Source organism: Aedes albopictus, chromosome 3 (genome assembly GCF_035046485.1).
Source record: "Aedes albopictus strain Foshan chromosome 3, AalbF5, whole genome shotgun sequence".
Classification (NCBI taxonomy): Eukaryota; Metazoa; Arthropoda; class Insecta; order Diptera; family Culicidae; genus Aedes; species Aedes albopictus.
Window position 1 is genome coordinate 1,672,806 of NC_085138.1, and position 27,908 is coordinate 1,700,713.

At 39.1% G+C, this 27,908-nt stretch overlaps 2 protein-coding genes across 4 annotated transcripts in view; both read right to left on the reverse strand.

The window, feature by feature from the left end:
* Positions 1 to 27,908, reverse strand: part of LOC134289565 (uncharacterized) — a 246,262-nt gene that overhangs the window by 156,719 nt on the left and 61,635 nt on the right. The window lies entirely within an intron of this gene.
* LOC109411216 (dynein axonemal intermediate chain 7) overlaps positions 1 to 27,908 on the reverse strand; it is a 132,789-nt gene that overhangs the window by 55,058 nt on the left and 49,823 nt on the right. For 2 of the 3 annotated variants that reach the window (XM_029864532.2, XM_062842365.1), the window contains exon 8: positions 21,013 to 21,426. The exons of the other annotated variant lie outside the window; for it this stretch is intronic. In XM_029864532.2, the coding sequence (XP_029720392.2) occupies positions 21,013 to 21,426 (414 nt within the window). The remainder of the gene's footprint in view (positions 1 to 21,012; positions 21,427 to 27,908) is intronic. 3 annotated transcript variants of the gene reach the window in all.

Consider the following 27,908-nt stretch of genomic DNA (forward strand, 5'->3'; position numbering starts at 1 on the left):
AATCTTGAATGTAAAATTGCGTAGTGCATGCAATCTTGAAAGCGATCACTGACTATCGATCACTGCGCCATCTCTAAATGATTGCCACATGAGTTTCAGCTGCTCGTTACATACAAAATGACTGTTGAGCATTTTTACACACATTGCCAATATAAGCATAAACGTCTGTTATCTGTGATAAGAATAAATGAAAGATCCTTTTGAATGCTTATTTTGCCCCATATGCCCCAACAACTGCTGGATATTCACATTTTTCCTTATTATGAATGTATTTTCAATGTTACTGATTTGAAGTTGATGTGTTTGGCATAAACAAAAAGCGCTAGATCTATTATCACCAAAATCATCTTCGGGAGTTGTCCGATTTGCCTCATTTTGCTCTATTTTCATGAAAAAATGAGATTTAAAATGTATTTATGAAAAACAAATACTGCTATGGAACGATTAAATTAGTTTTAGGTGCAATTGAAAGCTAACAGTTATCATGCGCAAATATGAAAGGTATTTTCCCTATTTTACCCTACATGCCCCAAAACTGCTGGATAATAACATATTTTGTATGGTTTTGTCGCTGGATGCAAAACATGAAGCCTTGGAACATTTTTGATATATACAAATGCGGTTTATCGTTTAATACTAGAATCATTCTCGCTATTCCATTTCACCCCAATTTGCTCTGATTTTTTGTCATGTAATGAATAAATTAATTTCCCTTGTTAGCATTGGTACTGAAACCAATGTTATCAAAAAGACATATATATATTACTTTTTTCTATGATTTCAGCTTTTGATGGGGAATTAAGGACATAATAAGCATTTTATAAAATACTAGCTGTCCCGCAAACTTTGTCTTGCCGTCTTATGGTGTGGTTTGACAATTGTTGAGCTCAAAATAGCACCGCACTCTAGATTGGTTTCATTTCGATCGTGTTGACTTCCAGCTCATGAAAAATCAGCATTTTATTAATTTTCTCACTTTTCTTCTACTTGATTTTCGTAACTTTTTGTACATATAAATACAGCCGCCATGTATACCAACCGAACCGTGCAAGAATAATGCTGATCGGTTCATCCGTTCTTGAGTTTTGTTGCCTCAAAGGAACTTCAAAGTCATTTATATATATAACAAAAAAAGATGTCAAATATGCGCTAAACTGATTTAATAGGTAGTCTTATAGCACAAAATTATATATATTCAAGATGCCTCATGATAAATTGTGTGCATATTTGCCACAAATTAGGATTAAGATTAATGCTCATTATACCCTGAACTCCCCACAAAGTCATATTTTTTAACTGCCCTTTCAATTACATTGGTTTTAGTACCAAAAGTCCATAAATTGGGACCAAAGCAAATGCAGGAAATCAATTCATTCATGAGGCGACATCAAATCAGGGCGAATTGGGGTAATATGGACAGCCTTTTATACCCTCCCGTGAATGATTTTGAAGCTAATCGATTAACCGTATTTGTATATATCAATAATGATCCAGGACTTCATGTATTGCAACCAGTGACATTACAAAACAATACAAAAAAAATATGTTATCATACAATAGTTTTAGGGTCATGAAGGGTAAAATAGCGAAAACATATTTCAGATATATGCATAATAACTGTTGGCTTCCAATTGCAACTATAACTAATTTCAGCGTCCCATAGCAGTAACTGTTTCTTATAAATGCATTTGAAATCTCATTTTTCTATGATAATAAGACGAAATGGGGCAAATTGGACAATAACTGAAAATATCTGGTGATAACAGATCTAGCGCTTTTTGTTTATGCAAAAAAAAATCAATTCAAATCAGTAACATTCATAATTATGTCAAAAATACAATTTCCAGCAGTTATTGGGGTATATGGGTCAAAATAAGCATTCAAAAGGATCTTTCATATATGTTTATGATTTTTATTAACCTCTTATTACACCTGCAGCTATTTTCAACGATCCACAGTCGAGTTAGTTGTTTGAAAGTACATTTTGATTCTATTTTTGTATAAAAAAGGTCAAAATGGGGCAAAATGGACCACTTCCCGTGCCGGGGAATGAATTTAGCACCAATTGATTTCTCGTACTTTTTGTTGTCAGAAATGGTCAACTTCACGTAGGGAGCGGATCTGGTGTGGTGGTTAAACACAAGACTATCACGCCGAGGACCTGGGATCGAGTCCCACTCCCGACATACTCACAAACCGTGGGTTCTTCCTTCGGAAGGGAAGTAAAGCGTGGGTCCCGAGATGAACTAGCCTAGGGTTAAAAATCTCGTTAATACAGACAAAAAAAAAAACTTCACGTACCGAAACCAGCATCGTTAAAAGATCCGTTTTTTGGGTCGATATTACCCACTGTGCAGTGTTGGACGCAAGTTCTTCATGCTTGCAGGAAGCATTTCGGAAAATGGAGAAAAGCCGTTTTATGCTTCTCGTCATAAACTGTTTTGAACAGTGAAACCGTCTAAAGTTAGTCAAGAAAAACGTTATTGTAAGAGGAATGAATTTCGAAGCCAAGTTGTTTTAAAAATTTTTATAAGAATGTGAACAAATAGTGAATGGTGTGCGCTTGATATAAAGATTACCTTCACAAATTTCAAACAATACCCAACTAACAGAAGTAGCTGCATAACTGTTCATGCAACAAACGCTATACTTGTTTTAAGCTCTTATACAGCTAAAATGTTGTATTGTGTTGTTCTTGGCTGTGCATGCATCACTCCTGTAGGGGTGAGTATGGCAGCATAATCGATCGCGTTCGCTATTGTCTGGAGTGAAAATCAAAACAGTAGATGCGCGGGTGTTTAGTGTTTAGTATTGTGTTGTTCTTTACAGAGAAGAACATTAATCAAGACAATTAGATGATTGGCATTGAACCACAAAAATCCCACAATAATTGGTGAGATCTTTCCAATATTATTTATTTATAAATACTTCTATTTCAGTATATTTACTTTATAACTGCATATAAGTTGAAAATTCGCTATTTTCAACATCCTTTCATCTATTGGAAGATGCTTCAGTTCTGGGCTCTTTCTAAGTTGATGAAGGGATTTATAAATGCTTGCAAGGACTTGGCCAGGTGTGTGGAGCTGAGTGAATCTATGACATTGTAGATAGTAGCGACATAAGCAATGTCAATGGAAATATTCAACTTTGCAACTCCATCCAAGATTTGTGCAAGTATTCATGCTATGCTATGCTATGCTATGCTATGCTTATACAGCTAAAATGTTTTATTATTTGTGTAGCTTCTGGTCATGCTAAGAAAAGTCAGGTAGCGACAATACGGGCTTTTAAATGTGCTATTTTATTCACCAGTGGATTACCCTTTTCAACTCAATAATGGATGTATGATGAAAATGCGTTATTTTATATTTGCTTTCGGGAAACCAAACTAGCATTGAAGTTTCCTGCCCCGACCTCCACACCATTCCGATTTTAAGGGCGGACGGGACGGTCGGGTAAATATCCGCCATTGCTCTGTTGCTACTAAGATGGTAATCTCAGATTCTACTTCATATTTTGCAACAAAAACCTATCATTGTGTATGCTCACTTGCACTGCACATGCTGATTGTTTTTCATCATCTTCAGTGCAATAGAACTCGAGATTACCATCATCAAAATCGCGAGGCAAATTGTTAGAAAGAGAGGCAAGATAGGAAAAATAACACGGCGTCCCGTTTCACCTTAATTACTACACATGATTATGAACTGACTGAAACCTTCCGGTAGACGGCACTGGAGCGCCCTTCACAATCAACTCTGGCATGACAATTTGATTTGCAGCAACATTATCTTTGTGTGCTGTTTGAGCTTCTCAGAATACGTAATGAGTTACATTGTTGAAACAATATGCATTGCTTACAGAATAACTTCGTTTCGGTTCAGTTATGATGTACATTTAATGTGGTGCAACCAATGCCAGTTTCAATTTAAAAAGTTCAATCACCGTGCAAAGCTCAAAACACTTGTTTCGATAGAATCATTCTGGGAATTGTTGCTTAACCTCACCGAGTTTCCCCTTGTCCCTGTTACAACAACTCGATTTCCTCTCAATTTCAACAAAACGGTTCAGCTAAACCTAACAATAGAGGAAATGGAATGTTTTCCATGGGACGGGGCATAACGGCTCCGTGCGAGATATTGCTCCGATCCGAGTCACTCATTTCGGCTTTTCATTTTGAAGTGGCGCTTTGTAGTCTCTTCGTCATTCTCCCTGCACCCCCACCGCCCGTGTGGCCGGAAGTGAAACAGAAATTCAGTCGGTCTCATAATCCACTTGCCGGTGACGACGACACCAGCGACGACGACGATGGGCTTGAAAATATGTAAGCCGAGCTTCAACCGAGGGAAAAGCTCGCGCTGCTGAACACAACCGCCGCAAACGCATTTTCTCGGTTCGCCTCCACAGCTCGTCTGTGCCTGTTTATTAGTGTGGTGAATCTGACAAACATTCTTTGTGTCGGATGAAGGTGCTTTTTGGTTTTCTTGGAATTCATTTAGCAGATGGAATGTAGAAGGTTTAAAAACTGCGCCAGCGAACGGTTCCTAAAAATAAGAATGTCTGCCGCCCGCCTCCAAAAAATTAACTTTGATTGAGCTTCCTTGTTTTCGTTATACAAATTGTATAAATTCTGTTTAATTCCAATTTCATTGTAATGAACTTGACAACGAAGGTAACCATGTCCACGAAAAAAAAAACTGTTAGAAATAGCCCCACAAGAATACTACAAAATGCCAATGGTTCTTCGTGATTTATCCGAACTTTTAAAAACTGCTCCTAGATTGAAATACATAGAGGATGAGATCCTTTACTTAGGGTAAGGTAGGACACCTACCTTGACACCTTGTTGTCTACAAAGCAACTGTACTCCAATGCCGAGCGTATAGTAGAGCACCATCTTCGTCGGTCTTAGACGATGTTCTTCCAGTTCCCCCAAATGTGTAGGGATCGCATAGGGATCTTCTTCAACCGCATGCATCCAGCGCGTTCGCGGCTTCCCACGAAGTCACCGACCTCTACCTGATTCCCTGCTCAATATTGTTTTCACTATGCTCCGAAAATCACATTTCATATTCAGCCCGCTGTAGTCTGCCATATTTTATACGTTTGACAATATTCCCATCTTCGTACACTTGGTACAACTCGTGATCCGTGCGTCTGCACCACACTTAATTTTTTTGTTTCCCACCCAGAATTTTCCGCAGCACTTTGCGCGTAACCCATATTCGCCCAGCGTTCTATAAATAGGACAGCCCTTTTGAAGTGAATATCTCAAGAATTGTGCAAAATTTTAGAATACTTTCTTCAGAGAAGATGTTCTCGACACCCATACCTTGTTCATAGTGGACAATATAGTTTGTGACTGGTTCACTAGGTGGCGTAAACAATGCTGCAAAAAATATGTACATATTGTCATGATCTGTGAGCTTCATTTCCAATGCGAAAGAAAAGTTTTTTTTTTAATTTCTTTTTATTCGTGAATTTCGAAAGAAATGTATTTCCCTGGAATCTTGACAATGATTAATAATTCATAGTTCATTTCTTCAGCAGAATTGTTAATTTATACATACAAAAGTCAATGTATGTATGATTGTATGTTTATATCCTAGTATGTTTTGCATGTTTGTCTATTTTTATGTTTATATGTATGTACGTATGTACATATATATGTATGCCGTAACATAGGCAAAACTCTGGAATGCGTCAAGAAATTTCAATCAAATTTGGCATACACATTCCCTAGGATGTGGAGGTGGTAGTAGGGGTATTGGAATTCAAGATGGCGGCTTAGGTTCCAAGATACGGATCAAAACATCAGAATATATGCTTTTCAACGGCAATGCTACTTCGGATTCTATGCAATATGGGTATCTAACGATCGGGCTTCAAAAGAGGAACTCAGAAATGAATATACGACGCCATTTTGAAATCCAAGATGGCAGACCATATCCAAGATGGCGACCACGGAATGATAGTTTGAGATATGATACCATGCAATATGGGTATCTATCGATCGGGCTTGATGAGTAGAAGTCAAAAATCAACTTTTCAATGATAAATAGCATTGGCATTCAAAGGCACTCAAAATGGTAACAGTAACTCAACAGTATTTGCTTGATACTTCAGCAGAAATATTCCCGAAGCTTACGCGTTTTTAGTTTTTTTTTCTGTTCGGGTGAGCCACTGCGACCAGTATTTAGATCTTTTGTGGCATTACCCGTATCCTTAGTATTTAGTGCATGTCGTACACTGCGGGCACTTTCTATAGCCGCACCCACGATTTCGCACTTCTAGCAATTTTTACGATTCAATCGATATGTGGAACGATGTGTATCAACTAGTGTTTGTAAAATATATGATTTACATGAATAAGTATTGTAAACTATTTGTTTGTTAAGCGAAAAACACGTTATTTCCATAATTTGGGCGACCATTTTCTATAGCCGCACTACGGGTTCTTCTTCGGTAATCTGATTTTTTATAAGAAATCATTTGATCAAACTGTCTCAAATGACAACATTAAGCAAATTGGAAATAAAACTAACGAAAAGCAATGAAAAAATCAACCAATTAGTTTTCTTAGTACAACAAACTAGTTAACTTTCACTATTTTTACTTAAAAGTTCTCTTTAAATCACAATAACAATATTTTAAGTTGACAAAAATATTGTATTGCTTCCTATCGGCAATATTTATTCGAAACATGATTTCTTGGATGATTTCTATAAGATTTAAGGCTGTAATACCAATTTAACAACCACTTTTCTGGAACTTTAGAATTAAATTTAGCCTAATATTCGCTTTATTTGGATGAATACGCAATATTTATGACATTATATCACTGAAAATTCAACTAAACAGTTCCTAATGATCCTCATGAATACAGATTTAAATAATCCTAATGGATGCAAGAGCTTAATTTTGCACCAGAACTTCACTAAATTTAGCCCAATTTTACAATTTATAATATAAAATCAACCAGAACTACAGGAAGACTACAATCATAACCCCTTTCTTTTCTTTTGTTCCTGAACAGGAACATCTATATTTGAAATCTTTTGATAGAAACACATCATTTTTACTTAACCAAATATCGTCAAATTGCTGGAAAGTTGGATAAAAGCTGTTATTACAAATCGTCTTCATAATTTAAAATATTCATCTTATGTTTAAATGGTAGCGAAGACAATGCTGACCTTCCAAGTTGAGTTTGATGAATTCCCGAAGTATCTTCATTGTACAGGTCGGACTCGATTATCCGGAGTCGGGTTCTGCTGCTTCTCAAATATATATCCGGGAAACAGATTGCTCTATAAAGCTGAAATTTTGACATGTTGTTAAGCTAACTTTGGTTACTGATCAGTCAAAATTTCAACTTCTTGCAGCATTTCGTTTCCGAGATATTATGTTGGGAAGCGCCAGAACCTGACTCCGGATAATCGAGTCCGACCTGTATATTGATGTTGTATACGATGTTTTTTCCAAGTTTCATCAGGATTGATACACAAAAACTTATGTATTTTCCATTTAAAAGCTTAAAAAATCGATTTATTTACAATTTAATTAGATTAAAAAGGGTTATACGCAAAAAATTGAAACCGGAAGTATAATGCAATGATTGTTTTGAGTCAGCAGCATTTATACTTGAGATTTATTTCGATTTTTTTTAGTTTTTTGGGATATCTTTAATAACTTATCCATAAAACACCAGTTTACCAAGTCTGTGCCCTATTTCTCGTATTAAAAGACCTTGTTACTTAAGTATTTCGTTAAACTTCTTTGGTTTGGTCTTGATAAGCTTTATTTGGTCGTTTGAAGCAGTAATAATGAGCATACTTTATGATAAAGCAGCTGATCTAAGGAAAACCCGAAGTGCGGCTATAGAAAATGGTCGCCCAAATTGTCGAAAAACTGTATTTTTGATATGGAAAATATACACATGAAGAAAGTTATGCTTGCAAACATCATATTTTGCAATAACTATCAGATGCATATTGTTTTCCATGTCGATTCTCTCTTTGATATTGCAAGACATGTGAAACTGAGGGTGCGGCTATAGAAAGTGGTCGCAGTGTACTACTCCATTGTCATTGAGAGGCAATGAAGCATCGATTTCTGTACAGTTCCTGTTTTGTTACCCCAGAGGTGTAAGAAATCGATTGCGATGAAAAGGTCCCGTTATCATAGAGATTTAAATCTCAGTGAAAGAGCGCCCCTAATCAAACACAATCCATTCGCATTCTGAGAAATACAAAACGGTGGTACTGATATTTATCCATGCATCGGAACTCTAGCCCCCATGTCTTGCTTCTAGTTTAGTCCCAGGACAACAAAGAAAAACCCGGGACTTTAGGCTAGTTGCAAAACTCTGTCAAATTAGAGAATGTGTTCTGCAATAAGAATAGGTTAGTACGCAATCAGATACGTAAAGCATGTTTGTTTTCCTAACATCAAGTGTAGTCTCGGATGGGCAAAGTCCGATTCTTTAACTATCAGCAAGGCAGAATAAATGCAATTTTAGAAACTGTCACCAGTAACAAGGACTTTGTACCATGAATCCTTATTACCAAAACACATTACCCCAACTTGACAAACTGGATGTCACTAGGGTTCGGTTTGGTAGATCTTGAACCGTAACGCAACACATAAAGGCGATCTACCTACGTTACGGGCTCCGTTAAAGATCGAGCATATTTTAAACCCCCTCAACCATTCATCCATCAGCACGGGTCGCCTGACACCTTGGATTGGGGTTCCCTATTTAGTGGACTTTTACCCCCGGAACAGGTGGTCCGTAGTGTTATTCTTAGCCAATTGAGACAACCGCTACCGACACTACACAGCTATCTAGGCTGATCGGGAAAAGAAGTTAACATTGATGGTTAACTTTATATGGACCCGAACAGCCGCTGCGTCTTTAGTTACCGTTTCTACTGCTCTGGAATACTGTTCACTGTATTCTGAGGTAATCCAGTTCTTCACAAACTGTGCTGTACACGGAGAGGTCGTTGGTCCGAAAATTGCCACGTTGATCACATAGACTTGTACGGCCTCTTCAGGACTACTTCTCCAGAGAAAGCGCTATGCAGTCTTCTCGAATGAAGATGCGCAGAAAAATTTACCGGATATCAAAGCACACAGTAACTTTTCCTTGCCTGAACCGCAACAGAACTTCCATAAGCGAAACGAGATGATCCAGGCCTTTTTGGAGCATGTCATGCAATGACACCACCAACATTCGCGGCCGCGTCTCAAACCATACACACATACATTTTTGATCTATTGCGATCCTTTACTGATGTACTGCTTTTACTCATGACTCGCAATCTGCTCATTCACTCTTCTGCGCAGCTCTGTATCCCTAGTTAGACGCTTCTCTAGTCCTCGGAGTCTACTCGTCGTCATCTTGTAGCTTTCAGGAAAGTAGATGACGTCTTTGCGCCATAGCAATCCAGACTCGATTCTGGACCTTCGTCGTACTGTTGTTCTTGCCAAGATAGTGTTAGATCGCTCGCTGATCGTCTTCGGTGGCTTGCTCATCAAGGCTTCTTCGACGGCTGAAAACTGATTCATCGAGTCTTAAAGGCCACTGTTACTCATTTCCTGACACTCTGACAGACATGTAGGTTCAGTTGCTCTACTGACCCTACGCATCTGGAATTGGTTCCGTAGATGCACCAGCCGAGCCGAGTTTTCGTTGCGACTGAATCACTCTTACAACTTTTACGGATCATGAAACTGGTAAGAAGATGTACATGCTCAATTCTGATGATCATTTCTGGTTTGGCATCCTTGTAACTGTTTACAAGAAGATCTTGTACGTAGGCTTTGGACAACTTGGGTTAGTGTAGCGTTTGGCGGGGTAGTCCTAATTTACGCACGATCCGTACGTTGTTCAAGTGAAACGTTACCTTCTTGCCACTGCCGGAAATGTTTACTCTAGCCCTTTCAGAACTCTTCTCAGATCTTTTAGGGAATCGCGCCACTTGGGCGGTGGCTTCTATATTCGTCTGTTTTCCACTATAACTCAGTCAAATTCGAACCAATTGACACAACTTTTGGAATGTGGTGAAATAGGTATAGTATCTACCCGTGTACAACATTTCAAGTCAATTGGTTTAAAATTGACTGAGTTATAGTGGAAAAAAGACGAATATAGAAGCCACCGCCCAAGTGGCGCGATACCCTATTTCATGCTAACCAGAGATTGCCTTCCATCTTGCTCCGATGTCCAACGATTTGAAACTGGAATAGCTGAGGATTTAATACCCTTCAATTTCTCTATATGAGCAGGCTTTCTAAGTAGATTCTTCAACTACCGTATCTCAAACCTTTCTTCGTTGCATCAGTTGAATCGTTGACATGTGTGTAGTATCTGTAGTGGGTAAAATGAAAATAATTTGAAATTTACTCGAAAATGTACTCTTATTATTTGAGCGTGCATGTTGTCTGCAACCATCTTAGCGTGCATGACACTTGGAGTTGAATTTTCAGTTTTATGAGTATTTTTGTGACGGATGGTCGTCCTGCGCTGTGCGCTAGTGAAAAATAAAATCGGCTGATGGCTGAGCGGCCGAATTGCTCGGATACCACAATGGCGCAGCTGGATTAGAACCACAGCGCTCTCACTGGGAGATAACAGCGCTGGAAAGTTGTGATAGGTTTGTATCATTGTGAATAATGACAAAAGGTTGACGAAATGGGATGTAAACAAATCCCCGGTAAGATTCCCTGCCTGAAAAGCAGCGGAATAGGCCGGGAGGTGAAAAAAAAACGAGCTCCCTTGTAAGATTCCCTGTCTAAAGAGCAGCGGAATAGGCCGGGAGAAGGAAAAACGAGCTCCCCGGTAAGATTCCCTGCCGGAAGAGCAGCGGAATAGGCCGAGAAGTGGAAAAACTAGCTCCCTGGTAGGACTCCCTGCCAGAAAAGCAGCGGAATAGGCCGGGAGAAGGAAAAACGAGCTCCACGGTAAGATTCCCTGCCGGAAGAGCGACGGAATAGGCCAGGAGGTGGAAAAGCTGATGATGATGATGATGCTGATGATGATGATGATGATGATGATGATGATGATGATGATGATGATGATGATGATGATGATGATGATGATGATGATGATGATGATGATGATGATGATGTTTTTTTGCCACGAGAAAAAGGAATTCAAATAGAGAACAGAAGGAGGCGGATGTAGTATCTGTAGTGGGTAAAGCGAAAATAATTTGAAATTTACTCGAAAATGTACTCTTATTATTTGAGCGTGCTTGACACTTGGAGTTGAATTTTCAGTTTTGTGAGTATTTTGTGACGTGATGGCTGAGCGGCCGAATTGCTCGAATACCACAATGTGTAAACAGCTTTTCTCTCTCCTTGGGCTTTTCCGTTCTGACTTGTTTGTGATGATTTTGAGCAGAATCTACATCTATTTATGGTGCATTCAGTCAGATGCCTGATTGTAAAGGCCGGTTATAAAACCATTGATCGTCGCCAAGTTGATATTTTCGAAGGCCTGCTTGTACGTTCCCAACTGCATCTTAAGAGATTTGGGCAGTTTATCGACCAATTCTTCAAGCAACATTGGATTCGATAAATGAGGATATGGTCGACCAATTCAGACCCGTTATTAGAATAGGGTTTTGCCAGGGCTTAAGAAAACATGCACTCTTACCTGCATCTCATCCCAGGGGTTGCCTAGCCTACAGAGACTAAGGGTACGACGGCCCAGGCCGCCGGATTCAGGACGCCAGACTCACACCACTTTCACCGATTGCACAATCTCGGCTACGGGATTCACAATGCCCTATCCGCGTACACTTTTGGGATCGGGTTTTAGACACTCCTCGTTTTGGACCCCCAAATCACTCGCGGATTCACAACGGGCCAGGACCATGTGCTGCCCACGCGGTCGAACCGAAATCACTCCCTCACAGCTAGTTTCTCGATAGTTACGCCACTGGATCCACACCAGGCCCACGGAAACACTTTCTTGGGTGGGAATTCGCGGGACTCTGTCCTTCCACGGCTAGTCGGACTCGGGGTATCTGCCTTTCGCGCACACGCGGCCAACTTCGTTCAAAGCTCTTCTCGGGTTAGAAATTTATCACCGGCACGTCTATCTTCGCCAAGCATCAATCACCAAGAGACCTATCGCCCACTATCCCGGTCGAGTCGGCAGCCCCGATCACCCGTCTCCTCTTTTTTGCTCCCCTTTTTCGAGCATCATTCGTGTCGCGAGTGGGGTTTAGTACAACGAGGGGAGTCGACGATTTTCCGACGGCGTGTGGATGGGCAATTTTTTAAAAGAAATTTAAACTAGCTCCTACTCTAGTACTAATTATTTGTATTTTATTAATGATACATTTCTAAATGTAACACCGTGCGTAGGAAAGGAAACAAAGGAGGAGTTTTCCTTATTTTGACAAGGAGCGAAAGGGCGCCTAGTGCATGGCACATCGGCAATGGGAGGGGTTTAACCCCCTCCCTTGTGCAGGGACTTGGACCTATTTCTGAATCGCCAATCTGTACGCGAAAATCATGCTCAAGTTCTCCGACTTGGGTGGAGCCACATTTCGAACCATCTTGAGGAGCAAACTGATTAGTATTTCTGACTGTTTGTACAGCTTATGCAGTGTTTCCTTCACGTATCGAACGGATGTCGGTAATAGTAGGCGACTTCGTACCGCCTCCAGTGCGGAGCCTCTGTCCTGTCGTATTCTACATTACACCAATCAACTTAGCTTAGAAAATGTTTGACAATTGGGGAGCTCATTTTTCTGAGTATAGCGTGATTTTTTTGGATTCCAATACCTTTATTTTGATGGTTAAATTAACAAAACACTTTTAATTTTCAGCTCAATCGATGAAATGACAGTTCTGCCCAAACAAAAAAATTTCCCCATACAAACTTTAAATGCATTTTTAAAATAGATCCCGAACTCCAAAAATTATGAAATTTTGGATTTCGACTAATTTTTGAGCGGAGAATCTGATTACGAAATAATCTTGATACCCCTAAAGAACCCAATTTTCAGGTCATTTGACAGATCACGCACAAGCAAGATGAAGACAAAAACTATCTTCTACTTTACCGACTTTGTTACCGTCCTCTTTTTACTAATGATACATCTGTCAAATTACAGTGAAAATTTGAGAATATTTTCTGCACTTTTCGAAAAGTTACAGCTAGTTGAACATTTTTTGAAAAGTGAAAATTTTGCGTGTACCGATCATTTTGTCTATATCCCCTGTATAGACCACCTCACGGCGAAATTCTATCTCTTTTGCTCCTTCAGAGAGTTTGAAAACAACAGGACCAGTACCTGTCAAATTTGACAGGTGTTGGTCCTGTTGTTTTCTAATTTCCCGTAGGAGAGAAAGAGAGCGATTTCTTGATGACGTCACCGTGCAATGGGCAATATCATTCATCAGATTATCGTTGAAACATCGCGCGGGAGTGCTTGGTCTTCGTCGCGCATCATTCGTAGTGTGTTTTCGATCCGGAGCAGTTTTAGTGTGATTCGCTGACGCAATGCAAGATAGTGGAAAGATATCGTTATGTCCACGCCACTAAGAAAACAAAAAATCGCTAAACTTTTGGCTGGATACTTTTGGTGAGTTTGTTCCATGTTATTAAAAAATAACTGAATTTGACATAGAGTATTTTAGCTAACAGTGTGGACTCTTAACCTATAGTGAACCCCTAGCAATTATTCTCAAATTTCACGCTCAAATCTGCTTCTACCGGTAAACTTTTACCGGGAGACTACGGCTCATGTTCCTAAACTGCTGTTTCATGTGGTGAAACTAGGCTGAAAAACGATAATTTGATTATTTTAGCAATTTTAGCAACAAGTCGGGGGGTTCACTGTTGGTTAAATCTAAGGGGTTCCACTATTGTCACCGTTTCAGCATGGTAAGAGAATACGATCTACCCCATAATGGACCCCAATAACCCAATAGCGTACCCCGCGGGGTACACTATAGAATTATTTGATCGAGATTTCAAATGATTATTTTATGATGTATTGATACCATTAAAAAGTGTCTTGGGAACCACTGCAAGTTTGAGCACCACTGCCCTAAACAACGTCCGCCGCTGGAGTGAGCACCATTGCCCTATGCAGCTTTCATTGCACAGTGGTTCACGTTCCACTTTTTCCGGGTCGTTTTACCAAGGTGATCTACGGAGCAATTTCCATCTATTAGGTGGACTTTCAACCCACTTACCATTGGTTTTCAGCGAAAAGAATGAAGAAAACAATACAATAAAAAGAAACTATAAAAACTTGATTTTGTAAGGACCATGCAATTAGGGGAATTTATTAATTACTAATCATAAGGAGAACGTTCAATTTTCTACTTGCGCATTTTATTGAGTGTATCTCACACACACTAGGAATCGTTGCGGCCGATGCGATGCTCGTTGGTCGACTTCGATGGGATGCACTGGAGCGGGCTTCATCGGGAGGGGTTGGTCTTGGCTACAAACTCGGCCGGCGGGGGATACCGGTGCGATGATTCTGCGATTCCGGACAGGGAGTCCAGATCTACTGCGACAACTCGGCCCGTGTAACGGTGGGCCTGGCGTTTCACTTTTTTTCGGGCCCGGGGAGCGGTACCATGTGCACTAATTGTTCGCGAGTGTCTTGGTGTAGATCGAGCGGGGTTTTAACACAAATTGGTCGGAATTTCAACAATAATGTTCCAACGGTCTCGCACTTGTGTCTATTCTAGGCTTCTCGACACAATGTCATTTTGGTGGTTTCACAAATCCACACCGACCAGATAGCGCACTCGCGACGTACGACGTACGATTTTCTTGCTTCAGACCGCGGAAATCACTTTTATAACGTCCACACTAAACCCACTCGATCGACCGGTTGGATTATTAACAAAGTCGTGTGGAAATCACAACCGATCTAACTATTGATTTAGAAGATCTTAACTTGAAACGCGTGGTCACAAATAACTACTGCGTGACGGACGCTGCCGCTGTCTTCGCTCCTCCGGGCCAATAAAATTTACTAGAGACCCACATGTCGTACTCCAAGTCCTTTTATAGCTTCCAGAACTCCCAAATTCTCCCTATCTCATATCCGTTCCGGTGGTCCTTGCTCCGACTCCAGTGTGACGTTGACAGTTGATGACCGGGTCGTGACGTTTCTCCAAGCAGTGACGAGGGTTACAATATTTTTGGTTGGTGCCATTTTGAATTTGAAAAACTTGTATGCAAGTTATACTTATAAGAATTTAAATGGACTTTAAATAATTTTAATTTTCTTTATTTTAATTAACTTTGAAAAATATCTATGGAATAACAAAATATAATGTAAAAAAAAACAAACAAATAAATCGCTTTAATATTTGAAAAAAATTACTAATGCTGGCACCAACGTAGGCTAATAAATACAAAGTTAATGTGACTCAAACGTGCAGAAAGAGACGGAGAACAAACATTAATTTTGTATTTAAACATTTACAAACAATAGTAAAAATAATAACAAAGAAATATTTTAAAAAAATAAACAAAATCAAACTGAAAACCATAGTTTATATTGTAACCAGAAAACGGTTGGTTACAAATATAAGGTGTTTTCGTTCGGTTTTTGTTTGCAATGTGTAGGAAAGATATAGAACTTGTTGCGCAACTATTGGTAAAGACAATTTAATTAGGATATTATAATGCTTTTACGATCATTGCAAATTTCAGCAACTAAGGTTTTCACTGTTAGTTAAAATACCCTAAAAAATCAATAATATTTTTCGTGTATCAAATCGTGTAAACAAATATTATTTACAGATATTCCCCTAACAAGCCCAGGTTAATCATCAAATATTGAAATGTTCGACACGATGTGTGTCAACCTAAGTCTGTTTTTGTATAAAACAACGTTTATTTTAACACTTATAAAACATGAATGGTTCGTCATCGTCGGTGTTGGCATGTGAATGAAAACGAAAATGAATTTTTAAAGCAAATAAAGTTGCATGAATAACTTGCCAAAGTGAATCCAGAGTAGGTGACTCTTTCTCCTTCCCATTAACAAAAACAACAACCCGTGACAGTCGTGGAGTGGCAGATGCCACGGTGTACAACATTTAGAAGGTGATACCTTCCGGAAACCTGACAGTTTTTTGATGACGTAATTCAAATCGTTGATAGGCGTGAACACAATGATCTAGTACTCCTCACCGATTTGATAAACGTAAAACGATTAGAACGACGTCACATATTTACTTCCAAAAATGATGTTTACATAAGTTACTAGCCTGCCTTGTGATCTTTATGCCGTGGTAGATGCGATCCCGGTATCTAGTAGCAACGCTCGTCATACTAACATTCCTTCCTTTCTTTATTCGATGACCGTAACATGCCTGGTACCGTTATTGACCTAATGAAGTCTGGGATTTTCAAAGGTGCAAATTACGAACGACAAGCTTCTCCCAAGCTTCGTTTGTTGGTTTCTTATGCACGGAGTAGCAGCTACGAATGTACCGTGAATGCTCATGTATATTTCCTGTACTTCAAGGATCATTTCCAAAGTTGTATGAATCATTACATATAGGGCGACATTGGGTATTATCGGCAGGATTGTAATATTCGTCATGGGGTGTTCTTGTCGGCCTGAAACTTGGTCATATAATGCAGCTTAATTGGGCTAACTTAGAGTTCAACAAATTACCAAAACAAAATAACACAAAAAGAACATAACTGCTGAAAATAACTAAGTTGCCCTATTTTATGATTCATTTCCCGAATTGTGCGGATCATTTTCTATATTCTATGGATCATTCAAGGGATCATTCACTACATCAAGTAGTTTTTAAAATCCTGGAATTTTCATTGATATTTTTTTAGAAAAATTCCCTCCAGTCTCTCCATTAGACATTTTTTATGGATCCATATGACTGCTTTATGAATTTCTGGTGTGATTATATGAATTACTGTAGTGAATTGTGAAGTGGTGAATAGATAGGTTGGCAATTTTTCATGGATTGTTCCTTTTTATATGCAAAAGATTTTTGCCTTTCTCGTACACCAAAGTGTACTGAAAGGCTATATGTTCACTCAAAAATCGAATTTTCGATAGAAGGCTCGGAGGGTCAAGTCACATATACCAATCAACTCAGTTCGACGAATAGAGATGATGTCTGTATGTGTGTATGTGCGTATGTGTGTATGTGTGTATGTATGTCTGTGTACAAAAAAGGTCACTCACTTTTTAGGCACTTCCCATTGACCGATTTTACGGATTATAGCACGAATCGAACCGGAATTTCATCGCATTGTTTGCTATTGAAAATGGTCCGAATCAGTCAAGGCGTTCCGGAGTTACGGCCATTTTAGTGATCCGGACCAGCACCGTTAGAACTGGTCATATACAAAACTGAACCAAGCCCCATCATGCGACACATCAAGCTGGGCCGATTTTTGAAACTTTTAGCATAGTTGACGAATTTTGTGCGGAAATTAATACTGGAGACCAGAAAATCCCCAATATCGGACCAATGTTCAAGATGGCGGTCTAAAATCCAAGATGGCGGTCTAAAATCCAAGATGGCGGTTGAAAATGTTGGTCCTAAAACCATGAAATATTGGTATATTTGGTATGAATGTCATGAATGTCCACCAGAATATCCAAGATGGCGTCCAAATATCCAAGATGGCGGATCCAAATTCAAGATGGCGGCTCTTTAATGGAGTTTCAGGCCCCAAACCATGCAATATGGGTATATTTGGTATGGGGAAGATGTCCGTGGTTCAAACGTAGCGACCAGAATATCTAAAATGGTGGTCTAAAATCCAAGATGGCGGCTCAAAATTCAAGATGGCGGCGTTTAAAGGAGTTTTGGGCCCTAAACCATGCAATATGGGAATACTTGGTGTGGGGAAGGTGTCCGGAATTCAAAAACAGCGGTCAGAATATCCAAGATGGCGGTCTAGAATCCAAGATGGCGGCTATTTAATGTAGTTTTAGGCCGTAAAACCATGCAATATGGATATATTTGGTATAAGAAAGATGACGGGAGTCTAAAAATGGAGACCAGAATATCCAAGATGGCGGTCTAAAATCCAAGTTGGCGGCTGAATATTCAAGATGGCTGCTATTCAATGGAGTTTAAGTACCTAAATCAATTAAATATGGGTGTATGTATTTGGTATGGGGAAGATGTCAGGAGTACAAAATGAAGACCAGAAAGTCCAAGATGGCGGTTCCAAATTCAAGATGGTGGCTATTTAATGTAGTTTATGACCCTAAAATCATGCAAATGGGTATATTTGGTATGGGGAAGATGTCATGAGTTCATAAATAGCGGTCAGAATATCCTAAATGGCAGTCTAAAATCCAAAATGGCGGCTCAAAATTCAAGATAGCGGTTGTTTAATGGAGTTTAAGGCCCTAAACCCATGCAACATGGGCATATTTGGAATGGGGAAGATGTTTGGAGTCCAAACATGGTGACCAGAATATCCAAGATGGTGGTCTAAAATTCAAGATGGCGGCTATTTAATATAGTTCTTGGCCCTTAACGTGAATATATAACGAAGCCATCCCTCGAATTTTCAAGAGCACGAATCTAAAGAACCAAATGATGGATTGTGCTGAAAAGTTGATCGATTGGTCACCACCAGCGGGTGACTAATCGATCAACTTTTCAGCGTGGTGAGACATTTGGTTCTTCAGATTTGTGCTCTTGAAAATTCGAGGGGTGGCTTCGTTCTATATTCACCTTAAACAATGCAATAGGGGTATATTTGATATGAGGAAGATGTTGGGAGTTCAACAGTAGCGACCAGAATATCCAAGATGGCGGTTCAAAATTCAAGATGGGAGTTGTTTAATGGAGTTTAAGGCCCCGAATCATGCAATATGGGTAGGGTATATTTGGTTTGGGGAAGATATCCGGAGTCCAAAAATGACGACCAAAATATTCAAGATGGCGGTCTAAAATCCAAAATGGCGGCTCCAAATTTAAGATTACGCCTATTTCATAGAGTTTCGGCTCCAAAACCATGCAATATGGGTATAGTTGTTATGGGGAAGATGCCTGGACCCCGAAAATTACGACCAGTATATCCAAGATGGCAGCTCAAAATTCAAGATGACGGCTGTTCAATGGAGTTTTAGGCCCTAAAACCATGCAATATGGATATATTTGGTATGGGAAAGATGTCTGGAGTCTGGAGTCCAAAAAGGCGCCCCGAATATCCAAGATGGTGGTCTTAAGTCCAAGATTTCGGCTCAAAATTCAAGAGAACGGCTTTTTCTTAAGATGTTGAGGCTCAAACATCAAAAGCCATATAAACGATATGAATTCTGGTGCCATAAAATGGATTTTTGTTAAACATATGAAAGTGCTGTACGGTTTCTTACCGATTTTGGCAACAATTTCTTACCGATTTTTGCAACACCCGTTTTTGGCAACATTTTTTACCGATTTTGGCAACAATTTTTTACCGATTTTGTCAACACAAATTTTTGACAAAAATTTTTATCACAAAATCATCTTAAATACATGTTTTAGATTGACCTCTATTAAAACAATATTAATTCATTAAGTTTTCAAAAACGACAATTCTTTAAATCATGACGTAATTTATGAACGTCACCTAAGGGGAGCGTTTTGTGACTTGTGAATAGTCCATATTGATAATATAAGTCAAAATGATGCATAAAAGTTGTAAAATCTTTTTTTTTCGATTTTGGCAACACCCCCTTTTGGCAACATAAAATTTACCTCGTGTTGCCAAAATCGGTAAGAAACTGTATTCATCAACATGTCACTTGAGTTTTGTTGAAATGGGTTTTCGAAGGCACGAGAAAGGCGCCAGCACCGCTAGGTGGATTAACTAGGGTTTTTTCCTTTTAAAATAAAACGTGAACACCTTAACGAGATTTTATGCGTAGTCTGTCATTTTTTGTTGGAACGACTTAAATTTGGCATGCAAACAAAAAAATATCAGATTTTTTAAAAATGTTTTTTTTACGCAATTCTGGGGGACAAATGAGCATCCCTAAAACATGAATTTTGTATATAACAAAAGTATAAAAGTTGGGACGAAGATCCCTGACAGAAAATTGAAAATCGGATCACAGGCGGCTGAGAACGAGCTGCTATAACTTTTAGATACTACTTTTTTCCGATCACGGTATTTGGAGTGTTAAGGCTGTTGATACTAATCTTCTAGTGTTGCATTTTATTTTACATCTTTCCAATCAAATCATGGAATCTAAGGCACTAACGGTGTGCTTCATTATTAGCGTAGCGTACCTTCAATGCACAATATGTTAAAAAGACTATGCTTATTAGGCTGTGTCAAAAACATTTCGAGACCCAGCCGGGCTCACGGTGGTGCAAGCCGGTCAAAATTTGTTGACAAAACATGCTCATTGAAACCAAATATGTAACTGAAATATAAAAATTAGAAGGAAACGTTTATTATTTTATAAATATCATCGATGACTCAGAACTGAAGAAAATTTAAGACTTCTTGTAGGACGACTTTAATTAAGAGCTACGAAAGTGCCAAGAAGAATTCCAAATTAAGTACAAAAGAGAACATAGAACAAATGAGTAATACTAAACGTATAGAGTAACCCCCGGAAATTCTACCCCCATTGAAATTTCCAGGAAAATAGAAAATTTCATGACGAGTAGAAACTTCACTGCAATACTGGAACGGTTCATTCTTTTGTGCTCTACCTATCCTGACAAGTTTGTGCCTGGGTTTGTCGTTCTCGGCCATAGGAATTAGAACGAACTCATGCATAATTTGTGGTCCAAATTGCGGAGAAGGAACGGCAAATGAAATTTGAATATGTGTGACCCACATTCAATAATGCCTTGCTAACGAACTGAAAACTATCCTGACGGGGACACGCAATCACTATATGTATTGGAATGGCTCCCTGCCCGAACCCGTCACATCGTCGTTCCATTTCGGATTAATTTAATAAAGGGCCAGGCAGGATAGTGGAATACGCACCGGCAACGATTGGGCATACTCACGCTTTCAGTGGAGTCACCAGCAGTGTTGAGTGGATTGGAATCCGGCGATGTTCGATAATTTCACGCATCAGCAGAACGCACATCCGACAGCCGGACAGCAGATTCCATCTGGACCAGGAAAAATTATGGGTCAGCGCCAGCAGGCCTATGCAGTCGTAAAGATGCGACTCCATGATGGGGTTCTTCTCGCACGAGCCCTCGGAATAGTTGAACGCATCGTCTTCGGGAAAGAGATCGACCGCGGCCAGGCGTAAATGTTTCATCATTTTACGCATTGGCATCACCTGGCCGAGGATTTCCTGCAGGGCCTGCGTTGGACCGCCCTGTAACGAGTTGACACGGAACCCATGCTCGGTGACGGTGATTTCAGTGCTGACGACGGCTGCGGTCAGGGAAAATGTCACGCTGCCCGGGCTGGAATGAGCAGTAGGGATAAAGGGAAATTTATACAGGATGAGAATATTTTGAAATAGCAGTAATCCTTAGGCTATCAGGCACCAGAAGGTCGGCTTCAGTGACATGTTATTCTGTATTTGTGACGTTTGTGCCGTCGCCATAAAAAAACTTTTTTACCATCTACTTGAGGGAGAAGAAAGAAAATTAGGGACTGAGATAAATAGTGATGATGACAGGTAGGTGAATACTAAAAGTTACCCTGGAAGGGCACACTTAAGCGTGAGGGTGCCAAAATTAAGGGTTCAAACAACCTAATAAAGACACTTTAAATCGCATAAAAATCCTGAAAATTCAAATTTATACAGTCTGAATAAGTGGAATGTAAAATACAGTAGCACAAAAACTCGACTATAACACTTCAAAAGATACACAGTGTCTAGTAACACATTTTATGTCTTATATTGAATTCCAAGAGTACAACTAGGTTAGTTCGCCAATTTTTGATCGTTTAGTACTGATGTTGTTGTTTCCATTTGTTTTTTTTTTTTAGATTTTTGTTTCTGTGTATTTTAACTTTGTTTTCATTTGTTTTTCTGTGCACAATTTCGCTGGAGTTGAAAAATATCCAGAGTACGTCTAGATCCACTCATTTCTTGGACTTCCCATTGAATTTGAATTCTTTTAAATTCAATGTTATTAGAAAAAATATAACATTTGTATCGACAGTGTAGAACCCAAATTACTAGAAACATAATGTTCACATTACTGAGATGAATTTTTGCAACACTGATGATATGCGACTAGCAGATCAAAACACGTCTGCAAGTTTGATTCAAAGAGACTCAGGAAGTTAAAGCGCAGTAGGCGTTGCCGCATACAGTCGTGTTTTGATCTGCTCGTCGTTTTTGTTCGCCTTCGCGATTCCGCTGACGGTTTGGTCGGTGCTTTGCCATTCTGATGGTTCTTCCGCGGGTGAGAATGTGCGAGTCATTGATTTTGAGATTTGTGTTCAAACTCAATATTGTGTTTAAACTTGGTTCCGTGTTGCTGGAACGCCATCCGGAAGAGTTTGCATGTGCTGCCAGCACGGGGTTCGCAAGCAGTACCAATTTTCGTATAGACAGTATCGAAATAAACTGTCCATTCCGTAGTTTTTTGATTGTAACTTTTTTTGGCTCCAGTTTAATACTAGTAACATGTTGGGGTTAATATGACCCAAACAAGCACGCTTACCGTGCACTACGCCATCGTGGTGCAGAAAATCTCTCCGGGATATGATTTCTCAAGTGGAAAGTGATCTATTGGTCGATATAAGGGAGCTGTAAAAAATATGAGCGATTTCGGTTGATATTCAGGGGTGTCGCAAAGGGTTTAAGTGAAAAATCTAGAGCAAACAATCAAAAAAACATTTCAAATTTAATTTTCAAACATAACTTTTCTAGACTAACTCGGTGATTTTAGAACCCAATTAGGCCAAATTTGACCTTAAAAATGCTATGTCTCTACTGGTTTGGTCTACTGGTTGAGATAATTGAAGAAAATGTTCTATTTCAGTATCCAATCCAAAAAATACTAAAATAGGACATTTTTAACATTTATTTCGACCAGTAGGTCATTTTCCACTTGAGAAATCATATAACGGAGAGATTTTTTTTAAAAATTAGACCCACCCTAACCTAACATCCTAGGAGATTTTTTTCCCGTTTTTGGTTGAGATGCCACACCGTCAGAGAGGCTTCAATAAATAATTATTTTATCAAATAATTATAATTTTCACGAGGGATGAATTATGTTTGTTCTACTGCTGGCTCACTGTGGGCGCGATAGAGGTGAGACGGCGAGTAAGCCTGACTGAACTGCGCTGTTCTGACGTTTCCATGGTAATGCATCGCTACCTTGGATGGTTTTCGATGAGATTGTTCTGATTACAACAACCTACAGAAAATTAAACTAAATACGTGCCAGCTTTGAATATCGTCTTTGAAGCAAGAAGTGTTTTTGGAATATCATTTTTCATTTGATAACACTAGTTTACAGCATTTTTGAACTCGGAAAGCTGATGATCGTTTTTGGTGTAGAATCATGCCCTGAGTTTGAAAACGGAAAGGAAAAAAAAATACAGTAGAGGGGAATTTTTTTCGACTTTCCATACAAGGTTGATGATTTGAAATCGATTTTTGTTCTATTTTTAAGCAAAGTCATTCACTTCACACATCTCATTCTCCGTTATCAATGCTCCTATTGAGCTGATTTTTTTACTGTAACTCGCCTATGATATGTCAAATAAACGTTGAGAAAGAATTTTTAGATTGATTTTTCAAATTGAAAAAAAAAAATACATTTCTCATATATTTTTGGAAATTTTGCTCAAATTTAAGGAGATCGTCCCCAAAACTCACCAATATCTTGAATTACATCAATCTGACGCAAAACCTGCATTCAGATGATCGAATGGTATTATATTCAGCTTTTAATTTATGGAAAAAGATTAATAATTGGTTGAACAAAACGCAAGATACTTGAATTTTATTAAATATCATATTTTAAAAAGTTGTAAAACTCGAAATTGAGCTAAAACTCAAAAACTGTTCTACTTAAGATTTTTTTGTGCACGGTTTCGAAATCAGCGCTAAATTATGCTTCAAAAACTTTGGTCGTTGACAGAAGTTCCCGAATTTCGTTTTATTTTGTAAACTAGTGTAATGGTAACGCACGCATGCGGGGCTTATGTATTGTAAGGGAAAATGACTTCTGAATGGGCGTGGCTTTCCAACCATTCTGAAATGCACTTCTGAATCTGCAATAGAGATATGCATCACCTTTTAACTATCGGAATAAAGCTTTTTGAAGTAGCATCAAAATGGTATTGCAGAGACCTTTTTTCCATAATATCCATAATATCCCACTGCCGGACAATGGGAGTTAGTTGGATCACACACACTGTTCAACAAGATTCAGGGGGGATTCAGGGTGATTTAAAGGAATTTTCAGGAAATTTCCGGAAGAGTTTCAAGCTGTTCGAGTTGATATCAGGGATAAATCTCCTCGAACACCCCTGAAACCACCTGAAGCACCTGGGAACACTACTAGAACACCCCTGAAATCCATTGGGATCCCCTTGGAATGTTTCTTAAACATCGTGGAAGCCCTTCAAGCCCCTTGAAACCCCCAAGAACGCTTCTGAAAGCCCTTGGGACCCTTCTAAAACCCCTTAACCCCCTGGAATTCCCCTAGACGCCTCTAAAACTCATAGAAACCCCTAGAACACCTCTGGAACGCCCTGAAATACCCCTGGGATTTTCCTAACCCTCTGAATCTCTCTGGAGTGCCTTTTAATCCCTTTGAAAACCCCTGGAACATTCCTGAAGCCTTCTGGAACACTCCTGGGACATCCATGTAACGTCCCTGAAATTCCGTAAAATGCACGATTAGGTGAACTGAAAAAAAATGCTAACAAATTAGTTTATGCCAGTGTTCAACAATTGGATCATGGCTGCACAATGAAAGTGTAATAAAAAGTATTTTTTCAGTAAATAACAAAATGTTTTTTTTTTCACAATGTAAAAGTGTAGGACATCCTTCCAGTTCTTGTAACTATGGTATGACTTTGATATTTGGGGGCGGTTTTCCAGTAAAGCTACATAAATTTCTTTAAAATAATTCTCAGAATTGTGCTGTTTTCGTGTCATCAGTGGTACAAAATTTTCAATCCAATCTTTTTAACGGAAAATGTTTATAAATTTGGCGACATAGTCAGCAATATCGTGGCACAAATGTATACGCATCAACATCGTACGTATACATTGCGTGAGAATTTATCAAGTTCGATTTATAACTAAATTTTCAGAAACTGTTCAACATTTGGATAGTGTTCAATAATTGTCGAACAGCCCAAAATTCTAATAGCATTTCTGCTACGATCTACGCCCGATTGTCCCATGTTATATGGGATTCCCATAAAACATAGGATAATTATGCGTAGAGCGGCAGATTTGCTGCCTCAACAAATAAGACTTCCACGAATAAAGTAATGAATGACAGAAAGTCCAGGAGAGGTTCCATCATAAAATCGTCCAAATTTTTCAAACGATTTCTCTAAAAATTATCAAAGGTATTTATTTTAAAAAATATTTATGGGAATCCAACTGGAACTATTACATAATTTCCACTAGTATTTTTCTCATAGAAACCAAAGTTTCCTCTAGGATTTCATTAAAAAAATTCAATAATTCCGCAAAAAAAAATCTAGGAATTCCATCAGTATTGTTTTTTCAGAGATTGCTAGATTAGTTGTTTTATAAACTTCACTAGAATTTTGGCTTTAAATAGAAATTCTTACAGAACATTCCTCGCCACGACTTATTTGCCCAAAATTGCAAGGTTTCATACTATTCACAAAAAGTAGAACAATATTTTAACCCGGGAGCAGTCGGCCGTGTACTGAGTGCACACACCATGAAAAATGCACGCTTGTGGTACACAGCGTGAGTGCGGCGTCGCTGCAGGTAGTCAAAGACGCGACTGCTCGAGGGTTAATAGATATTACCCTTCTATTAACCTTCCTTCATTAATTCCAGCTAGAATAACTCAAGCAATTCCTATTAGGACTCGTCCAGAAATTCTAACTGTTATAATTCCGGGAATACTTCTAGGGATTTCTCCTGGCATATTATGTGCTTCAATACTTTCGGGAAATCCTGAGATTCCACCAGAAATGCTACCTGCGATTCCATCTGAGACTCTTCCATGAATTCCTCCAGAATACCTCTACCGATTCTTCCTAGGAGAACTGTACATAGGTATTTCTTCAGATATTTTTTTTTTCGGAGATTTTATCCTGGGATTCCGACAATAATATCTCATGTAATTCCTGCAGAAGCTTCTAGCAGAGATTCTCAAGCAATTCTTCCTGTGGGTTTTCCAGTTATTCTTGCTAGGACTTCTATAGTAATTCTAACAGTGATACTTCAAAAATTGTGCTACATATTTTTCTAGAATATTCTCCCGGCTTTTTTTTTTGCTGGGATCTTTCCAGGCAACCTTCCTGGAATTCTGCAGAAATTCCTTTAGTTGTTCTTCTAGAGATTGCTCCAAGAACTTATCCAGGAATGTTATCCAAAGATTCCTTCATTAATTCCTCATGGAATTTCTGCAGAAACTCCTCTTGGCCTTTTTCCAAGGATTCTTCATACAACTCCCCCTGCGGTTTTTCCAGCATTTCTTCGTCCAGATATTCTAACTATTGCAGAAAATGTATTAGTGATTCTTTTAAAGAATTTATCCTGGCATTCTTGCTGGAATTTTTCCGGGAAATGTTCCTGAGATTCTTTCAAAAATTCCTCCCGCGATATCTACAGGGCCTTTTCTGTGGATTCGTTCAGAATACTTCTACCGGTTCATCCAGGGACTTGTCGAGGTATTTCCACCGACGAACCGACGTGACAGTGGTGTTTCAAACGTGTACCCCCCCTAAATTTAACGGTCTATCAACGAAGCGAGCGAACTCTTCTGTCAAATCAGCGCAGACGCGAACTTTTTCCTATATGAACCCACGGGCGTTTGGGGTCAAGCTATCAAATAAACGCGAACCGTTGTAGAGGTGGCGGTAGTGTTCGGCTATTTTTCATCATGGCGTCGAGGACAACAAATTTGAATTTCTTTGTTCTAGCTGTCACGTCCGTTCGCCGGTGGTATTTCTTCATTCATTTTTCCTTTAAATTTCTCCAGGCATTCGTGATGGGGTTTCTTTAGAAATTCCTGTAATGTTTCCTACAGCTATTCCCAGGATTTCTGCTATTTTTTTTTAACAATGATACATTCCAGATTTTTTTCTAGAATTCCGCCAAAGATCCTGAGACTCTTCCAGAAGTTTGTCCGGTGAATCCTCCAGGATTTTTTTTTATCCAAGAGATTTTATCCATAGATTCCCCCATAAATTGCTCATAGGGTTCCTTTAGTAACTGGTCTTAGCCTTCCTCAAGCAATTCCTGCTGTGGTTCTTTCAGCAATTCATCCTAGGATTCCTCCAGAAATTCTAACAACAATAACTCCCGGAGCTCCTTCAAAAATTGGATTTTTTTTTCGAAAATTTGTCATAAAATTCCTTTCGGAACTCCTCTGCCGGCAGATATTTTAGCTGAAGGAATCCAAATATGAATCTCTAGAAGAATCTCTAGGAATCCTGAAAGAAGTTTCTTGGACGGAAGAATACCTAGGAAGAATACCTAGAGAAAACACTAGAAGAATAGATAGAGGTGTTTCTGAAAGAATCCATGAAAAAGTCACTGAATAAATATCAAAAGGAAGTATTTCGGATAACGCAAAAACAGCTCAGAATAATGTATCTTGGAAAACCACGAATTTTAAGATGTCACATGATAATTTTTCCAGTTAGCCTAGTGGTTAAGGCTATGGATCGCCAATCCGGAGACGGCGGGTTCGATTCCCGTTCCGGTCGGGAAAATTTTCTCGACTCCCTGGGCATAGTGTATCATTGTACT